Raw genomic sequence first — 20,595 nt, 5'->3', positions numbered from 1 at the left:
ATGTTTCAAATTCTAAAGTATTTGGCCTTCGGTCTTATGCGTCACACCACTCCCAAACCAGCACTGAATTACTACACATTACTGTATTATTGGTTAGAAGCATTGATGTGCTAGAAAAGTTTTTATAAGATAATACAATAAAGTATAGGAACATTGTATTAAGAGTATTAGCTTTGAATTAGCATTTGAAGGAACTGTGCATTAAGCTTGGATTAATTAATGCATAATACTGACATTGGGTTAGATGACGTTACTTAGCAATTTATTGGACAAATGAAGTTCAATTTTTTTTATTAAGCACATTCCACGGTACAAAGCTTTAGATCATGAACAATATCTGTACAATTTAACAGTTTCAATCAGCTGTTCATACACAAACTTTCCAAACGGGTCATTGGCAAACATAATTACAAGTTAGAATTAGACTATCCCAGTGCTTTGAAACATTAATATAGCAGTAATGTACAATTGCTCAATTATGGTTAGCAAAACAAAGTCCAGAGTGCAGCCAGGAGTCCCAGGAGCCGAGTTCCTTGGGTGCCAATCACAAAGTCCACTGCTATGTTACACAAAGCACAATCAAAGAAGGTGAGACTGCATGTTCAAACACCATTATCTCCCAAGGAAAAACATGAATTTAATCTTACACATGCATAAAAAAGGACTCCATTCTTCATAAACAAATTGCTGTTTCTTCAGGGCTGCAACTGATGTTTTTTTTAAAAAACAGTTTAATATTAAAGCTATTAGATGAAAAGGGTAAAGTAAGCCACTTTCACAAACTACTGTCAAGCTTACCAAAAGGTGATCTTACAGACGCTTATCGAAACATGATATCTTCTGTACTTCATGAGGTCTGATCATCTCGAAGAAATAAATATCTTTGTAGTAACAAGTTAAAGGGAATTTCCTAACAAACACTGATCCCAACACCTCTCTCTCAATGGAATCGAGGACTAACTGTAAGTTGCACTTTTCTAACATTTCAGTAACGTCTGATGTGCTCTTCATTCTGAATTTGCCCGACATGAAGGTGGATGACATCTAACCATAGCTGTTGCACTGGAAGTTTAGTATTAAATCACTGGTCATCTAAAGTGTTACCGACATTCTTTAACTCCCCTCGACCAAAAAAGGGAAAATCTGAAACCAAAAAGTGCTGCCAACAGAAGACGAAATACACAACAAATGACGACAGAGAAATGACTGGCTACATATCCGTGACAACATATTTCTCCCCCAGGACAATAGGTATATCTTACACACTCTTGGTTTTAGTGCATTTTCAAACTAAGCATTAAAGAAAACTACTGAAAACTGTAGTCATACATGGCAACTTAATAGGACAATACTATAAAGATGGTATTTATCTGGGTCTTGCTTTTACAAAGAAAAATATGATTAAATAAATGTGACTGTATAAATTAGAGACAGGAGAACCACGACAACGTAAGAAGGAACTACTAAGACATTTCCTAATAAGGACATGCTAACGAAGAGAAACATTGACCATGGCATCACAACAAGGTCATAGTGTAACAGCTATGGGTAAGTGATCTTAAATTCAACTTTAAGTCTGGTCATCATAGTACTACCTTGAAGGGGCCTCTACCCCGCCTCAATTGTTACAAGTTACATATTTAAATAAATGTAACTTTGGCTGATGGCATTTTTTCCATTGAGCAGCCAAACTAATGCTATGGAAGGACATTTGTAGGCATGTGTGGCAACCTACTAATTAAAAAAAATTGTTTTGTAAATACTGCGGCACAAAATATAAGATACAGAACATAAATTAAACTTTTTTTAATTTTTAAAAAGTTTAGAAATTACATTTTAAAATATGTAGTTCCCATTAAAAAAAATCCTAATGAATACTGAAAACTTCCTTTTGCAGAGAAATATTTCTATGTAATTCATATTAATCCCTTCAGTGCCAGTAGTTAGAATGTCCTGCTGCCAAGTGCTAACACATTTTGTATTAGTGTGTAGTGTCAGGAGATCCTGACTTCTAGCACCTGGAGGTTAAACTGTTATGTACATTATATCGACATGCTTATACAGTATTTGAAATTATGAGGCAAGCACACATGGAAAGATTTTACTATACCAAACATTAGGAAGAGTAGGACGGTTGTATTACAGGGCACAGTTAAAGGAAAAAAAGACGGTGCTATACAACTAGTTTAGATAATCTAGCCTGATTTACAGGTAATGTTTAAATTAAAAGAAATTATTGGTGCAGAAACAAGTAAACTGTAATCCAAAAATATTACTGATCCATTCAGAAATATTTCTAAAAGTCCAACGTACACCCCTATCAAACAAAACAGGCTCTGAATTTGTCATGAAGTCTAAAGGAGCATGGTGACTTTGAAAGCAAAACTCTGTACATTCTGGGTATGTGTTTGGCACCCAAATTTCACTGGAGAATATTTTTCTTTAAAGTCAGACAAAAGTGCAAAGCAATATAAATTAGGCCAAGTCCTTTCTTGACTTCTGATTTATTTCTGGAAAACAAGCCATCATAGTTCAGTTTATATGGACAATTTACACATGAAGCTTTGGATTTTTCACTGCAGTGAAGGGCAGGCTTCTGATTTTCATCTACTTGAAGTCAGTGAATTTGTAGTAAATTCCTTAGAGGAGACCACTGGGGACTGAAGGGGAGCAGGAAAGATTAAGAGAGATACAGAATTGCGCTGCTTTGCATCTACACAGCATCTATCACCAATTCTGACTTTAGCTGTGAATCAACATCTTCAGGCATGTAGTAGCCGGATATCCAGTAGTTCAAGATTGTGGAACCCTGAAAAAGATAAAGACAAGCTGAAACAATGGAAACTATAATCAGGCCAAGTATAATCTATTATTTGTAGACATATGGCAGAAGTTAGTTGGTATCCATCACAGAACACCCCTCCTCCCCCCCCTTGCACTCTGAGCGCACATGAAGGCATTAGCCCGCTAAAATAAGGTGTCTAAATATGCCAATCAGTATAGCACAGACTCCTTAGAACAAAAGTGTTAAAGGAACCAGGGTTTCTTTAGAATGATGCGATCAGTACAGGGTATGTCTACACTGCAATTAGACACCCACAGTTGGCCCATCGATCAGGGTCCCAGGCGCCTACATCACAATTAAAGAGACCCTTAGCCTGAGCCCTACAAGCCAGAGTCAGCTGGCATGGCCAGACACAGGCGTCTAATTGCAAAGTAGACATACCCTTAGAGGCTCAAGAGGTGACAATACCACCACTATAGGGCATCATTTTAATTCTATTGATTGTGGAACCTGGACCATACTTTAAATCAGATTTGTATGCGGATTGGGATTTGCACCTTTTTAAGCTTTTGAAAATTCAGCCCTATAAACATAGCAACTTTGAATTAAACTGACCTTTTCCTTACATGTGATATAAAACAAAAGTCTTTGCTAGGTCTTCAGGGACGGACTGGCAGGGGAGGAGGAGGAAGTGTAGTAGTTGGCACAACAGGCTTCGTTCCAGGTTGAAACTTATCTAATGGAATTTCAACCTACTCTTAACACACCTCAGGAAAAAACCCTCCTCTTCTACACACCACACAACACTACACAGAAGTGACCTAAATGTTATCCATTTTCATTAAAAATATGCATAGGTTATATCTGGTTGCACTGAATTTTTAATCATAGGTCTAAACAGTTGCATTGGGAAAATTGGCTTGTGAAACCATTCACCTTTTTGTTTAAATCAATCCAACCATGTAAACTATCCTTTATTCTATTTTTAATAGGACTATTAAGTTCAGTTACTTGTTATATTTATATATGAAAATGAGACTTAATGATCTTGAGAAATGAGCCCACAAATCAGATTAGAATATTTCCACAAGAGCTACCTTTTCACACAGTTATATGATTACATTATTTGATTAACTAGCTTTTCCAAACTGAAAATTCTTACTGTAATTAAGCTTAAAATAATTAAATCTAAGGTTAAATTTCACTTTCCATGCCCCAAAAACATGCTGCAGACTTTGATGAACTGCTCTATTCATGAGACTTTCATAGTTGAAAGTTTAAAACATCTTTTTCCCCCCAGTGCTTACATAGAAGAATATTAGACTATCATATGGTAACAATTTTTATCATGTTACAATAAACAAAAGGAATTCAACAGAAGGCAATAAAACTTTCTTATAACCCCCTGCCAGGTCTGTCAAAAATGATCCACTTTGAAGAGGCATATACATTCGGAGACTTGTAAAAATGGGTACAAAGCTTCTTTTGAGACTGCAGAGACGTACAGTGTTTGGGAGCATATACAATTGTTCCATTAAATATCATAATAAAATACTGGATATTTTACAGTGATATTTTATGTAGATTTATGTTTTTGAATTCTGATTATGAAAAAAATTCAGGAAAATGACACTGTGTGGTTCCTTCTATCCAAGAAATAATTACATAACTACCAAGACCAGTTAACTACAAGGATATGCAGCTTTGCATGTTTTCAATTCTCTGCATAATATGACAAGTCAGAAATATAAACTGCTCCAAACTGTGTCAAATGTATGGAATCTGCAGGGAAGTTGCTAAGTGCCAAAAAACATTTCATTTTGCACCAACAAATCTTAACGTAATCAAAGTGAGTTTGCAAGTGAGGGGGCAAGAGAAAGAGTGAAAATAAGTCATGAGGCTGGTACACTGCTGACCAAATGGAGTAAAATGCCTAGGAGTGGATTGAAATAAACTAGAGTGGACTTTTAGATGCGTATGTAGTTATACTTCTGACTGGCATGAAAAATAGGATAATGCTTCCATGATTGGAAGGTAATACAATATAACCCTCCCAATCATATTTCTGCACAACCTTTAAGCCATTCAAACCTATCTATACCTTGTTGGGGGGAAAATATGTAATTGGTACATGTCAACTGGTGGATTGTTTTATTTTGTCACTAAGAAAGTGTGGTTTTCCCACCAGGTGGCTTGATCTAAAGGCTTCAATCAATCAGAAAAAAGGAAATTGTTTGGGCAGGGTATAAATCACATGGTTAGCATTTGCTGTCTCCCAAATACTGACCCATGAAACCTGTAATATGAAAGTTGCCCTGTTTATGGTGAATGCAATTCCTTTAGGCTTGATACAACTCCCATTAAAGCCAATGGTAGTCTTTATCCATTTTAATAGGAGTTGGATCACATCCTTAGAGGCACAAGCAGTGGCAACTTTAGGTAGGCCAACACCATTACTGAAGACACTGCAGTAATATTGCAGCAATTCAAACAAATCTGAATTTTTAAACACCGTAAGCCACAGGTGGGCAGTGCTGAAGGAACTAGCTAATAGGGGCTCTGAAACTGTCCATTCTCCTGGCCAGGCTGACATTTCTTTTAAGCTTGTTGCCTACCTGGTATACATAATGAATTTAGCAGACAGAGAAAACTAAAAGTCATTTTCAGACCTCTGGTCTTCTCCTTTAAGGAGAGTGTAAACAGCCAATAAGGGAGTTTTATGCATGCCAACCTTTAACTGTCTTGCAGCAGAATTCTTAATTTCTCAAAGCTTGTTCATGAACTTCTATAGTTTCCTTTAACCCACACTTAACTTTTTCTATATTACAGTGTTTAGATGATGAATATTAATTTAGAGTGGAAGTTAACAGAAGATAGATGAACTCAAATTAATGAATGGTGTAGAAAAGGTAAATTAGGCACTCCCATTTGGAGACCGCATAATTAAAGACTGTGGCAAGCATAAAACTGACATTTCTTAATTCGAGTGTCTGATTTGCAACCTAATTTTCTAACCTTTTTTTAAAAATTTTTTTGGTCATTTCTTTAGGGATTTGTGTTTTTTTTTTTTTTTTTTTTTTAAGGAAAAAGGTAAAAAATTAATAGCCATGCATCGTCAGCGGATTTGAACACTGAGCCTTCAGCATTGCAGCACACACTGCTACCACTTGAGCTACAGGTCTGTAACAGGAAGCAGGAGACGGCTGTTATCCTATGGGGATGGAATGCTGGGTCCTGGGTGTTGAGGAAGCCCAGCCTGCCATGGCCCTCTTTCTGTCCTTCCCCACTCAGGCGATTGTGAGAGCTCCAGACCAATGTGGTACCCCCAGAGGAAGGGAAATGGGTCACTGGGTTCAGGTGGATGGAAGAAACCAGCCTCTCTCTCTTTGGCATGTTCATGAGATCTGTTATTAGTTTAATAAGCTGCTCACATTTTCCTGAGGCATGCAAGTGAGAACTGCAATTTATAATGATTTACTTCTCAACAAAAGCAAAATGGAATTTCATTAGGCAAAGAAAAGACATTTCACTAACAAGAAGGCTACCCCCTAGAAAACATCAAAGGTCTTCTGCAAACAATGAAATAATTTGTGGAACTCACGGTTACAAAATATCGAGGCCATGAGCTTAACAAGACTTAAAGAAGAAATAGATGTTTATATGGAATGCAGTGTTGTTGCAGTCGTGTTGGTCCCAGGATATTAGAGAAACAAGGTGGGTGAGGTAATTTTTTTTTATTGGACCAACTTCTGTTGTGTAGCTTGAAAGCTTGTCTTTCTCATCAACAGAAGATTGGTCCAATAAAAGTTATTATCTCACCCCCCTTGTCTCTCTCATTTATATGGACAATGAGACTATCCAGTTACATTTGATAGGAAAACACTTTTTAAGAGAGATAAAACCTCCTGATTTTGGGCATAAGCCACACTACTACAAATTGCCTCTGGTAAGAAAAAAAAACCTGTCCTATGGGCAAGCTTACTCCATAATTGTACTCTGTGAGGTGCCTGACCTTCCTCTAAAGTATCTGGTACTGGCCACTGTCAGAGACAGGATACTGGACTGTATGGGTTTCAGGTCTGACCCCAGTAAGGTAACCTCTGTTTCCAAGTCTCAACATTCACTGCTATATATAGTATGAAGTGCAACTGTTGGCAACAACATGAATGACATAAGAAAAAGACTCCACTGATGTAGCAAATGGATCTACAGCAGAGTTTTTACCCAATATATTTAGACAACTAAATATATATTTCAGAGTAGCAGCCGTGTTAGTCTGTATCCGCAAAAAGAACAGGAGTACTTGTGGCAACTTAGAGACTAACAAATGTTAGTCTCTAAGGTGCCACAAGTACTCCTGTTCTTTTTGTAAATATATATTGACTGTTGCAGAGAAATGGAAACAGTCAAACTTCATGTGAGTCTCTTCTGATGGCTTCAAACTCATTTTTCCTAACATGATGTATTTTTTCCTTTTGAAAACTTTTATTATTACTGATGGCTATCACAGGGAATTGTCATTTATGATGAACATTAGTCAAAATGGCATACATCTCAGTTTCCTGGAGACCGATGGGCAGTGCTGGCTAGTCCCAGAAACAGAAAGATAAAAGCCTCAATGAGGAGCACAATTTAACTGAACTCTAAAAGGCTCTTAATTAGTTTCATAGAAAGTTGTGGCCTGTTATGTGCAAGAATACTTTTTTCAATGTTACTGTAATTTACACGCATGCCTCCATTATATAACAATTTCCACATGACGCATTTTAAAGTGCTATAGATCATTAAGTCTCACAGCACCAAAGAAGGTAGAAGTATAAAGAAAATCTTGGCGTACAGGTCACTATGTTCTCTGAAAAAGGGCAGATCTGCTCTGCAACAGATGTGCCCTGCTCAAAGGAAAATCTCTCATCTCCATACTACTAATGTAGAAAGGGGCATTATGTGACATGCCCAAATTCACACAGAGCCAGCAGAACAGCCCAGGACAGAATCTGAGGCTGGAATATTGAAAAGAGCTTCATGTTGGCCTTACGCTGCTCTCCACTGAAATAAATGGTTGAACTCATAGCATCATCAGGACAGCTCTGAGCACTTCTGAAAGTCCCAACTCCCAGTGCCCTCTGTCTAGTTACACTGGTCTACAATTTTTGAGAAGTCGTCTGCTTCAGAGATAAAATGTGCTATTTATTATGTATTTTGATGTGCTGAATTCAAATATGACAATTAAAACAACTGATTGGCTACTATTTCTAAGATATTTAAGTTTTTACATTTTATGTCTATGTATATTGCGTAGATGATAGAGTTTTAATCATAAATTGTAAACCTAGGTCTTTTCATGTGTTTATGGTTGCTTTACATGATAATATTTCACCTGTCCTGTTTATGTAACACTTTAAAAATCAGCAAAAGGGTTGTATAAATAAAATTTATTATGAAACAAAAGGCAAAAAACTATTATGTACATAGTTTAGTCCTATTCAGTGTCTACTCGGCGCTTCTTGGCTTGTCTCTTGGATTCATTAAATGGAGCATCTCTTGTCACTGTCCAGCAATAGTCTGCAAGCATTGATGGGCTCCATTTGCCCTGACAGCGTTTCTCCATTGTTGCAATGTCCTGGTGAAATCGCTCGCCGCTCACTGCTCCGCAGTTTGGTGGAAAAAAATCTAGATGAGAGTGCAAAAAATGTATCTTTAGTGACATGTTGCAACCAAGGCTTTTGTATGCCTTGAGGAGGTTTTCCACCAACAACCTGTAGTTGTCTGCCTTGTTGTTTCCGAGAAAATTTATTGCCACTAACTGGAAGGCTTTCCATGCCGTCTTTTCCTTGCCACGTAGTGCATGATCAAATGCATCATCTCGAAGAAGTTCACGAATCTGAGGACCAACAAAGACACCTTCCTTTATCTTAGCTTCACTTAACCTTGGAAATGTTCCACGGAGGTACTTGAAAGCTGCTTGTGTTTTATCAATGGCCTTGACAAAGTTCTTCATCAGACCCAGCTTGATGTGTAAGGGTGGTAACAAAATCTTCCTTGATTCAACAAGTGGTGGATGCTGAACACTTTTCCTCCCAGGCTCCAATGACTGTCGGAGTGGCCAATCTTTCTTGATGTAGTGGGAATCTCTTGCACGACTATCCCATTCACAGAGAAAACAGCAGTACTTTGTGTATCCAGTCTGCAGACCAAGCAAGAGAGCAACAACCTTCAAATCGCCACAAAGCTGCCACTGATGTTGGTCATAGTTTATGCACCTCAAAAGTTGTTTCATGTTGTCATAGGTTTCCTTCATATGGACTGCATGACCAACTGGAATTGATGGCAAAACATTGCCATTATGCAGTAAAACAGCTTTAAGACTCGTCTTCGATGAATCAATGAACAGTCTCCACTCATCTGGATCGTGAACGATGTTGAGGGCTGCCATCACACCATCGATGTTGTTGCAGGCTACAAGATCACCTTCCATGAAGAAGAATGGGACAAGATCCTTTTTGACGGTCACGGAACATGGAAACCCTAACATCACCTGCCAGGAGATTCCACTGCTGTAGTCTGGAGCCCAACAGCTCTGCCTTACTCTTGGGTAGTTCCAAATCCCTGACAAGGTCATTCAGTTCACCTTGTGTTATGAGGTGTGGTTCAGAGGAGGAGGATGGGAGAAAATGTGGGTCCTGTGACATTGATGGTTCAGGACCAGAAGTTTCATCCTCTTCCTCTTCCTCGTCTGACTCAAGTGAGAATGATTCTGGTGCATCAGGAACCGGCAGTCCTTCTCCGTGGGGTACTGGGCGTATAGCTGATGGAATGTTTGGATAATGCACAGTCCACTTTTTCTTCTTTGACACACCTTTCCCAACTGGAGGCACCATGCAGAAGTAACAATTGCTGGTATGATCTGTTGGCTCTCTCCAAATCATTGGCACTGCAAAAGGCACAGATTTCCTTTTCCTGTTCAACCACTGGCGAAGATTTGTTGCACAAGTGTTGCAGTATGTGTGTGGGGCCCACCTCTTGTCCTGATCTCCAATTTTGCAGCCAAAATAAAGGTGATAGGCTTTCTTAACCATAGTGGTTATACTGCGCTTTTGTGATGCAAAAGTCACTTCACCACAAACATAGCAGAAGTTATCTGCACTGTTCACACAAGTACGAGGCATCTCCGCTCACTTTGGCTAAACAGAAATGTGTCCCTTTGCAAAATCAAACACTGACAAATAAGAGAGCACACTATATGATTTCTAGAGCTGATATACGGCAATTTGTTCGGCAGAGTGATGTAAGCTTCATTATGATTGCATCATCCATGACTTCTAGGAATAACATGATGCAATTCATATCATGTATGACGCAATATCAGCTTCAGATTGCATCATTCATTGTTTTGCCTAAAAAGCAAGTACTGTCCAAACCCAGTCATAGATTTATTCATAGATCCAGTCAAAGATGTATTTTAGTCAGTTCTGGTTTAAATTGAGATCCCTTCCCTTTATAACTCACTTATCCTCCGCCATTCCCAAGTCAAGGGTCATATATACTGACCCAATAGCATATCTTGAAAACTAGAGCCAATCAACAATTCTAAGCATCATTTTCGTTCTCAGTGACCCAGAATTAGTAAAGTTTGACTACATTTATTTCAGAAGCATTTTGGCTGTAGAGCAGTGTTACTGAATCACAGGTTCCACACACACTACGTGATAAGCTTTAGGCTCTGAAAGAATCCTCCCATTCTAACCAGAAAATGCGTAGGTAGGAAGCACAGCATACTTGCCAAAAGTACCTAATTAATGGTCAAAACATTGGTTATTTTTAAATTGTACAAATTTTTAAATTTTGTGTCATTTTAGAACCTTTGGTTTAACAAACATTCTCAGCAGGGTGGATAAAAATCAATGATATTTTTAAAAAATAAAAAGAAATGGGTTTTTTTTTATAAAATGCTTTTTAAGGCAAAAACCTATCTAAAGATAGTTTTAATTAAGATGCATTATAGCTCAAAGATATCTCATCATGGAATAGGGATTATAAATTCTAATTCTATAGTATGAGACAATATATTCATATAATGTTTAAGAAAAGTTTTGTAAATGAGTTCCAATAGTTCAAGGATTAGGGACCCAATCTTATGGGGCTCCAGGGGCTTCTGTATAGATGATTTAGGTTAATGTTTCTATCTACCCAGTGGGACTCAGTGCTCAGTCTAGAAGATACCATCAGAGATGCTTAGTTTTGCAGTTCTCAAACTGTGGATTTGTCTCTCCAGAGATAACATGCTTGTTAACTGCAAAAAATATTTTTAAATAAATAAATACATAGAGGTAAGAAATAACAGACCTCAACACTATTGTCCCTCTGCAAATTTGTGTACACAGAGTCAATCCCTTACTGCTCTCTAAAAGTGCAAAGTTTCAAAAAGTTCAATGAACAGAAGATTGTTGGGGGCGGAATACATCTGGACAAAGAGAAGAAGTCTGGAGATAAATGTGAGAAGGGAGGGACAGGCAGTAGAAACAAAAGTGAAACTGTTTGAGCAGCCTATTCCAGAAGTCTTGAGGTCTTTCTGAGTGTAGCCTTCATTGATTTGAGGTCTACCATACCATTCTCTCACTAGAAAGGAAAACCTATAATGGCAGCAGGCTGTAAAAGAAACCCAGTTTGGGAATATTTTAATGAAGTTCCTCTACCTGTGGGTAAGACAGGCATGCGTGCAAAATGCAAACAGTGCAACAAAGAAATGCAAGGCCTGGTTGCCCGAATGAAACAACATCATGAGAAGTGTTCCTTCTCAGGAGGAAGCTGCGTTGAAGACAATGAAAGGAACATGTCTGAACATGCAGCATCTTCAGGTTGGTAAACTTTTTTATTTCATATTTCTTTCTTAAGGACTGCCCGTCTTCCTTCTGGACTATTCTTGAATTCTCATGTTTGAGCAAAAAATATAGTTGTTACTCTATGCATTTTAGATGCAGTTGTGATAAAAAAATAAATAGTTGAAATAGGCAGATCTTCCTTTTACAATTTCACCTTTAAAGTAGTACTGAGTGTCAGTGAATGCAATGAGTAATACTAAATGAGCAGTATGGTAATAATTAAATAACTGCATTGACTTCTTTTGTTTAGGAGAATCCATCCTCAACATACAGGATTCTGAAGACTATCCACCTCCAAGATCACCATCATTTTCTATAGTTTCAGAGTTATTTGCCAGTGATAGCGTTTCAGTCACATCATGTATGTCACATAGCCCCAGTATATCACCTGCAGCAAAAAGGGAAAAAAATCTCCATCATCCAAAAACAACCATCGATAAGTTTGTGATAAGAACCAGCAGATTACAAAAAATGGTAGCTGATGAAAAAATTGCCTAGTTTGTTTATGCAGCAAACTCTCCTTTCCGGACGATTGAGACCCCACACTTCATTAACATGGTTCAGTCATTAAGACCAGGATACAGTCCACCCAACAGAGCAGATGTTGCAGGCAAATTATTGGATAAAGTGTATGAAAGAGAAATTGAGCAGTGTGCAAAAGGTCTAGAGGGTAAAATTGTTAACCTGAGTCTTGATAGGTGGAGCAATGTCCACAATGATCCTGTTGTATGTTCTTGTGTGACAACAAAAGAAGGGAATGTCTTCCTTACAGAAACAATTGATACATCAGGAAATGCACACACAGCTGAATACTTACAAGAAGTAGCAGAAACAGCTATAACAAACTGTGAAAAAAAAATTCAAATGTCTAGTATGCAGTTGCGTCACAGAAAATGCTTCAAATGTATCCAAGATGAGAAGAAATTATTCAGAAGAGAGTCCCAAGCTAATAACATATGGTTGCAGTGCTCATTTGATGCTCCTCATAGCCAAAGACTTCAGTGTTCCAGAAATAAAGGCTAATGTTGTTGAAATGGAAACACATGCTGAGTTTCCTTGAAGCCTACTTCTGTAGTCCTGAACAAAATGCAGGGAAATAGCTGTTTTATTGCTGACGCTGTTGAAATTTGGAAGGAACAGAGAGATCTTAAAAAGAGAAATATGCAATGACAGAGTTAAATTACAAGCATTAAAAAAACAAAATGGGACAAGCACTATCTCCAGCTCATTTTCTTGCAATTATTCTCAATACTCGGTACCAGGGTCAAACCTTAACTGCTGAAGAAGAGGAGTTGGCTATGACATGGACATCCAGCAATCATCCCTCCAAAATGCCAACTATAATAAAACTTCAGACCTAAGGGTGAACCATTCAAGAAATATATGTTTGCTGATGATGTTTTAAAGAAAGTCACACCAGTGAACTGGTGGAAGTCACTTAAGCACTTGGATTCAGAGACTGTTGAAGTGATAATCTCACTTAGTAGCAGCGGCTTCTTCTGCCGATGTAGAAAGAATATTTTCTTCCTTTGGACTAACTCGTTCCAAATTGAGAAATCATTTGGGTACTGAAAAAGCAGGAAAGCTTGTTTTTCTTTTCCAGATTATGAACTAACAGGAAAATGAAGGTGAAGACAACTGAGTTAGCTGCAGAAGCCAATATTTTAAGTTTCTCATGTTGACCTGGCTGACAATCCATTTAATTTTTGTTTTGTTTTTTTAAAAAATTTCATTTAACTATTTTATTTAAAAACAATTTTAACCAAAAACAAACCTGATTTTAAAAAACTTGAATGTTTAACTAAATTCAAAAATTCATATGCGTGGTTTGTTAAAATATTATGTTTGCTGTTGAAGAAAAAAATCCAGAATACATAACGTTGTTTTAGTTAAATAAAACAATTTAAATGTCTGTCTGGTGATGCTCTCCTCCTAATACAGCATAGCAAGAAAATCCTCCAAATATTAATGATTAACCTGTTGAATTGGAGATAGTTCACCTCCCAATGACTTCATAAATATCTGCTTCAATTACCTTTGGTAAATGAAATAACCAAACAATGATTCATTTTCTGATATAGCTGTAAAACTAATCTGAAAAGTTTTCAAAATAAATCACTTAAAAAATGTATAGTGTGTACTACCTTCTAAAAATGAAACCTGCATCTATCTCTGAGTTGTGAAGAATATGTATTAAAGTTATAACTACTAACAAGAATTCACTTTTATGTAGAAATCCATGATTAAATCGAGTCTTCCTGACTAGTGATTTAAATCAAATCCACCTTGATTCTCAGTTTGAGATTTATAACTGAATATCTTTTTAAATGACCTAGTTATAAATTCTTACATTTCTCAATTGTAAATGTGTTGCAAAAATATAGTGGTTAGTACATTAACTACCTGATTAGAGGCAGGAGGAACAACAGTGAAGATGTAGAAGATGAGTTAGATACTATGATGTTTTAAGCGTTAAGAATCAAAGCCTGATACCGCACAAAGGCTTCCTGATCCAAACAGCAGCAGCATCAACAGCAGATACATTAGGAGAACTCAGTGACAGCTGATATATAAATTACTATGACCAGCACCAGGCAAATGACAGTGAATACACAAGTACAGAATACATTTAATATAATAGAGTTTACCTTATGAGGCTAGTAAAGTGCAGACTGTTATCTGGAGATGTAAGTGTATGTTCTGGATGGAGAGCGTGTCTCATTCTGGGCACTGGGTGGCACATTTAAGAAATCCCAAATCAGAATTGTGTCATCGTGGGAACTACTAATGATCTGAAATTCATCAAACTGGAGTCTAAACACACGTCCTGAATGTTCCTATAAACATTAAGAGTTCAGTTAGTAGGCCAGGAGATGGATCATCTTTCACTAATTTCATACTCAAACACTCATTTGGACACAAAATTGGAGATGAAAGTTTTGACTTGCTGGTCAAGGTTCATACACAAGTCTGAGAAGAATTACTGCTATTTAAATATTGCAGCGAATACAGTGGTTTCAATATAAAGTTTGTGTAGGCCATGAATTTTACTATGAAGTTGAGAACCAGAGAGATAAAGGCTGAGAGAACTACAAGCCAGCTGGACAGACTGCCAACGGAGAGTAAGCAACTTAAACAAAAAAAAGATTGGCTAGTGCTGACAAGCTGTCAGGGTTTATCTGCTGCACAAAATTTTTTTTGTATGTTAAACACTGCTGCTACTTAAAGTATTGTGCAGTCCCCATAAGGCATTTCATTAGCCATTCCAGGCCCAATTATTTTTAAAAGTAGGCAGAGTTCAATACGTGCTCTTGAGAAAGAATTTTAAAAGTGGCCCCTCTAGGAACTCTTCGCAGAAACAACAATACCAAAATGGCACCAGGACTTTGCACTAGCACAGGACCCTGCAAAGGTCTGTACTTGGCCCTGATGATCCACCATAGTAAGTGATGGCATTGTACCTTTTAAAAAATGTTTAAAGGACTGGCCAAAAGTGCCATACTGATAATCCAGTGACTGGAGTCTGAAGTCAACATACACAGTAATTGAATTATACTCAAAGAATAAGAGGTCAGTGGAGTCCCCCTGCCCATTCAATACTTGATCTCTATGCCAAGACTGCTAAGGGAGCCAATTACAGTTTTTGTGCTGCGGGCTCTTCTGCAGGAAGTGGACAAGCCAAGATCATTTCACATAAACCATCAAATAGATACCATGTAAGCAATGACTTCTGGTCACTACTGACTCGGACAAGGTTCAAGCTTTGAATCTGGGGATGAAATGCTCTGTATAGTCAATGACCCATACGATGAGCTACCCAATGTCCCTACTATTGCCATAAATCAAAGCCTTTATTTAAAAAAAAAAAAAAAAAAAAAAAATCTAAGGTAGCCACTTAAAATATGGTAGTCTTCTTTGAAATGATTAGAGTTCCTATGGTAATCTCACCACAAGATCCCCTCCCTTCCTGCATCTATTCTTTCCATTTTTACAATTAGGTGAAAGGGTTAAGGAAGGCTGATAGTATTCCAAATTGTTTCCATTTAATAGAAGTCCATTTATTTAAAGCCAGTAGTACAATATTTATATGATATTAAAATACCACACCAGGGACCAGAATGATTTGGATGCAATGTCGTATCGATTACATTTTTAAACCATTTGAGAATACCAAGCCAGAAGAGCTTAACAGCTCAATTTTTCTTCTATGCTCAGAGTCAACAAGAATTCAGTGCACAATGCAGCATGCCCAATCCTCTTCGTTTGTTCCCAGCTCTGGGAACAGAGCAGAATTTGCAGAATGTGCTGAATTTTTTATCTACCCCAAGACACTCAATGCATTTGTAATAAAATTTAACATTAAAACGTTCACTTTTGCCAAATATTATAGTATTTTTGTGCAAACCCCCAAATGTATCAATGTTTACATACCACCAATGTACGCAAGCATAGTGTGCTGGCTGGGGCACGAGGGTCAAGAGCAGCTTGCAAGTCCCAAACTTTAATTTTGCTATAAAATGAAACAAGAATGTTGGTTATTTTATTATACTAGAAATGTTACTTCAATTATAAGCATTACAAAAACATTTGAATCAACAGAAAGCAAATGTTGGAATCTCCCCAACGCTAACCTATTAGCAATAAGACAATATTAGCACAGGACTAAAGAAATTCTAAGACTAAGTTCGTTGGGGGTTGGGACTGTCTTGTGTGAGCACAGCAACTAGGGGGCCTTAATCACTGATTGGATGTCTAGGCACTGCTGCACACATATATACATAAACAGAATTATTCACTTCTGCATCTGGGGAATATTTTGCATATTGACTTAGAACTGAGAAGACCTCAAAGTCTAGCATACTGCTGATGAAATGCAGGGAGAACAGCCCCTGGGAATCTATTTAGGATTACAGATCCCAGGAGAGGGATAGAATCAAAATAACCAATTCAAGTTGAAAGGAGTTCCTGACTTGCCTTCAACAGCACTCTGTTGTTCACTTGAACTACAATTCAGCCCAATACCAGAGGTGACAAGCTACCAAGGAGAATAAAAGCAATGGGATAATCCATGTCCCTGTACAGTTTCCTTGAATTCACTCAAGGTTAAGCCATTTTCCTTTACAGGTGGCTCCTGATGCCCTCATAGTAGCCCCACACCACTAACTTTAAGGCTCTTATCAGAGAACAGAAGATATTGCAGCCTCTCTGCTGGACTGTGCTGCTGCAATTTCAAAATTTTGTAAGCTCGTATTTATATAGCCTCAGAATACAGTCTCAGTGCTGGTGTCTAGTAAAAAGGCAGCCAGACCTGTTGGGAAGCAGGGAGTTTCTCAAGGAGTGATGTTTACGGGGTGGAAACAAAGTGAAGTGTCTATTCAGACCAGACACTACTTAAGACAAGCTATTTGTCCATTCTAACCAGCTTGAGCTGTACAGCAAAGCCATATAAACTTGATAAGCAGAATACTTAATTCTGCAGGGAGCTAGAGCTACCTACCTACCCCAATGAACAGAGTTAAAGAGCCCTAAGAACAAGTTACTGGAAGGAGCTGCAGAATAAAACAGACCACATAATATTCAAAGGCTACATTCAGGATATAGGTAGTCTGCATTACTGAAATCTACAGGAAGTGGGCAACACCCAGGTTAAATGTAGATATGCCATAACCAGATCACTTAGACAACAGGATGCAAACCAAAAGAGAATCCTCATTGTGTGGGTTAAGGATGAGAACTTTCAAAAGTGTGCTTTACTAGGAGAGACATGAATAACTTTCTCAAAGTGTGTTTGAAGCACGTACCCATCATAGGCTCCACTAACAATTCTCTTGTTATCAAATCTGATGCATCGAACCAGTTCTTCGTGGCCTTCTAGTACTCTTAAACAGGCACCACATTCAATATCCCATAACCTTAAGGAAACAGAAGAAATGGATCTTAGAGAAACGCTCGTGTGACAATAGCGCTCCAATCCACTTACTCATGCTGCAATTTCCATTACAATATAATCTTTATTGGGTCTCTGAAAACTAGAACCATACTACTTTGCAAGAAGGTACACCTGAGGCCCCTGTACGCAGTCCCCAGAAGGGAGTACACGGCAACTCAGACACATTCCTAGTCAGTCTGCCCCACGGAATTGGCTCGATCATTTTCCAAATTAAATGCATTTTAAAAGTAAAGGCTGGAAGCTTGTGACTATTTCAATATAAATGAGTTTATTGCTGAATCCATCTCCCGTTTTATTCTGCAGATAAAGCCATGTGTATCAGAGGTATATGTAGTATCTGAAATAACCTGGTGCTTTAATTGGACCCCCAATTTCTCCAGTGATCTTCAGATCAATAGACTGTATTAAGATGTGGGATTTGTAAATTACATTTTTAGATGCTGACAACAGCCCAACAGTTTGTGAGCTGCACTTGCTTGAGTATATGTTGTATGTTACCTGTTCTCTCCTCAGCAATGGTTGCCTGTTCTAATGCTGACAAGACACATCAAAAGCTAAATGATTACTGTGCTATTAAACTGTAGGGCAGATTCAAGAGACCTAGAAAAAAATCCCTTCTTTTTACATTTGCAAATGCACATTCTCTCCAATATGCTGTTAGCAACTGTCTTCAACCCACCTAATGGTGTTGTCTGATGATCCACTCACAACTAGTCGATCCCTGTACTGAAGGCATGCAATGCCACGCTTGTGCCCATTTAGAGTACGAACAAACTCACATGTGCTTGTACTCCAGACCTGTGGAAAAAATTGAAGACATTCAATTTTGAGAGAGCTCGAGGTTTTATAAGTTAAACAGAAATTATGTTCAAACTTCATTAAAAAAAACAGGACTCGGAAGAAGAACTTTGAGGGAAAAGCTGAACGGAAGCTTAGACTGTGGGCTCTTCCGGGGCTAGGACCATGGTATATTTTGTATTTGTACAATGTGCGTCACAATGGGGCTCCAAACCGAGCTGGGTCCTCCCAGCACTGCTATAATACATAAATCTGTTCAAATTGACTAAATCATCTTAAATTTAAAATATTAAAAATGTTTAAACTTTTTGTAAAGCAAGTAAGCATTGCTTAAGTTTAATTTTAGAATTCTGATTAAATTTAAATGTTGGCTGGTTAGCAATCAGATCACAAAATAACAGGCTTCTAGACACAAAAGTCTAGTCTGAATATCATTAACCTATTTTTTACCATTGACATGGCCAACAATCTACTGCTTATTTAAGACAAGACCAGGGACACTTGACTTGAGGCTGAGAGAAGAATGTTTGGGGGTGGAAAGATGGGGGGGGGTCAATGTTAAATGAATTGTTTAGAATCTTTGTGCATTTTTTTTTAAGAAGTTGTATTTAAAGTTGTAAAGGGTCTAATGGGTCATTTCCCATAAGAATACAGTACCTTTGGCAAGTGTCGGACATAACTTTGCCAGAAAAAAGCTCTTGGCACAGTCTAAACCAGCTGTGGGTCTAGGGAGGGAGGGATGGAAACAGCTTTGTTGTATAGTAAGTTTGGGGTAACTAAGATGATCTGCAAAAAGAACAGGAGTACTTGTGGCACCTTAGAGACTAACAAATTTATTAGAGCATAAGCTTTCGTGGGCTACAACCCACTTCTTCGGATGCATATAGAGTGAAACATTGAGGAGATATATATACACACATACAGAGAGCATGAACAGGTGGGAGTTGTCTTACCAACTCTGAGAGGCCAATTAAGTAAGAGAAAAAAAACTTTTGAAGTGATAATCAAGATAGCCCAGTACAGACAGTTTGATAAGAAGCAAGTGTGAGAATACTTACAAGGGGAGATAGATTCAATGTTTGTAATGGCTCAGCCATTCCCAATCCCTATTTAACCCTGAGTTAATTGTGTCTAGTTTGCATATCAATTCCAGCTCAGCAGTCTCTCGTTGGAGTCTGTTTTTGAAGTTTTTCTGTTTTAAGATAGCCACCCGCAGGTCTGTCATAGAATGGCCAGACAGGTTAAAGTGTTCTCCCACTGGTTTTTGAGTATTATGATTCCTGATGTCAGATTTGTGTCCATTAATTCTTTTGCGTAGAGACTGTCCGGTTTGGCCAATGTACATGGCAGAGGGGCAGTGCTGGCACATGATGGCATATATCACATTGGTAGATGTGCAGGTGAACGAGCCCCTGATGGTATGGCTGATGTGATTAGGCCCTATGATGGTGTCACTTGAATAGATATGTGGACAGAGTTGGCATCGGGCTTTGTTACAAGGATAGGTTCCAGGGTCAGTGTTTTTGTTCAGTGATGTGTGGTTGCTGGTAAGTATTTGCTTTAGGTTGGGGGGTTGTCTGTAAGCGAGGACAGGTCTGTCTCCCAAGATCTGTGAGAGTAAAGGATCATCTTTCAGGATAGGTTGTAGATCTCTGATGATGCGCTGGAGAGGTTTTAGTTGGGGGCTGAAGGTGACAGCTAGTGGTGTTCTGTTATTTTCTTTGTTGGCCCTGTCTTGTAGGAGGTGACTTCTGGGTACTCGTCTGGCTCTGTCAATCTGTTTTTTCACTTCAGCAGGTGGGTATTGTAGTTTTAAGAATGCTTGATAGAGATCTTGTAGGTGCTTGTCTCTATCTGAGGGATTGGAGCAAATGCGGTTATATCTTAGAGCTTGGCTGTAGACAATGAATCGTGTGGTGTGTCCTGGATGGAAGCTGGAGGCATGTAGGTAAGTGTAGCGGTCAGTAGGTTTCTGGTACAGTGTGGTATTTATGTGACCATCGCTTATTAGCACAGTAGTGTCCAGGAAATGGACCGCTTGTGTGGATTGATCTAGGCTGAGGTTGATGGTGGGATGGAAATTATTGAAATCATGGTGGAATTCCTCAAGGGCTTCTTTTCCATGGGTCCAGATGATGAAGATGTCATCAATGTAGCGCAAGTAGAGTAGGGGCGTTAGGGGA

General features: G+C 38.2%; 1 protein-coding gene across 1 annotated transcript in view; it reads right to left on the bottom strand.

Moving 5' to 3' along the window:
* Positions 1-274: 274 nt before the first annotated feature.
* The window catches only part of FBXW11 (F-box and WD repeat domain containing 11), a 138,989-nt gene continuing 118,668 nt past the window's right edge, over positions 275-20,595 (bottom strand). The window contains exons 7-11 of the mRNA XM_029913751.1: positions 18,294-18,412; positions 17,466-17,576; positions 16,096-16,174; positions 14,313-14,501; positions 275-2,809 (exon numbers count right to left, since the gene is read on the bottom strand). Coding sequence (XP_029769611.1) covers positions 14,340-14,501; positions 16,096-16,174; positions 17,466-17,576; positions 18,294-18,412 — 471 coding nt within the window. The 3' untranslated portion in view covers positions 275-2,809; positions 14,313-14,339. The remainder of the gene's footprint in view (positions 2,810-14,312; positions 14,502-16,095; positions 16,175-17,465; positions 17,577-18,293; positions 18,413-20,595) is intronic.

The sequence above is a fragment of the Terrapene carolina genome, unplaced genomic scaffold (genome assembly GCF_002925995.2).
Source record: "Terrapene carolina triunguis isolate 2854851 unplaced genomic scaffold, T_m_triunguis-2.0 Scaffold838, whole genome shotgun sequence".
In the NCBI taxonomy this organism is placed as follows: domain Eukaryota; kingdom Metazoa; phylum Chordata; order Testudines; family Emydidae; genus Terrapene; species Terrapene triunguis.
This window is presented reverse-complemented; position numbering and strand designations above follow the sequence as displayed.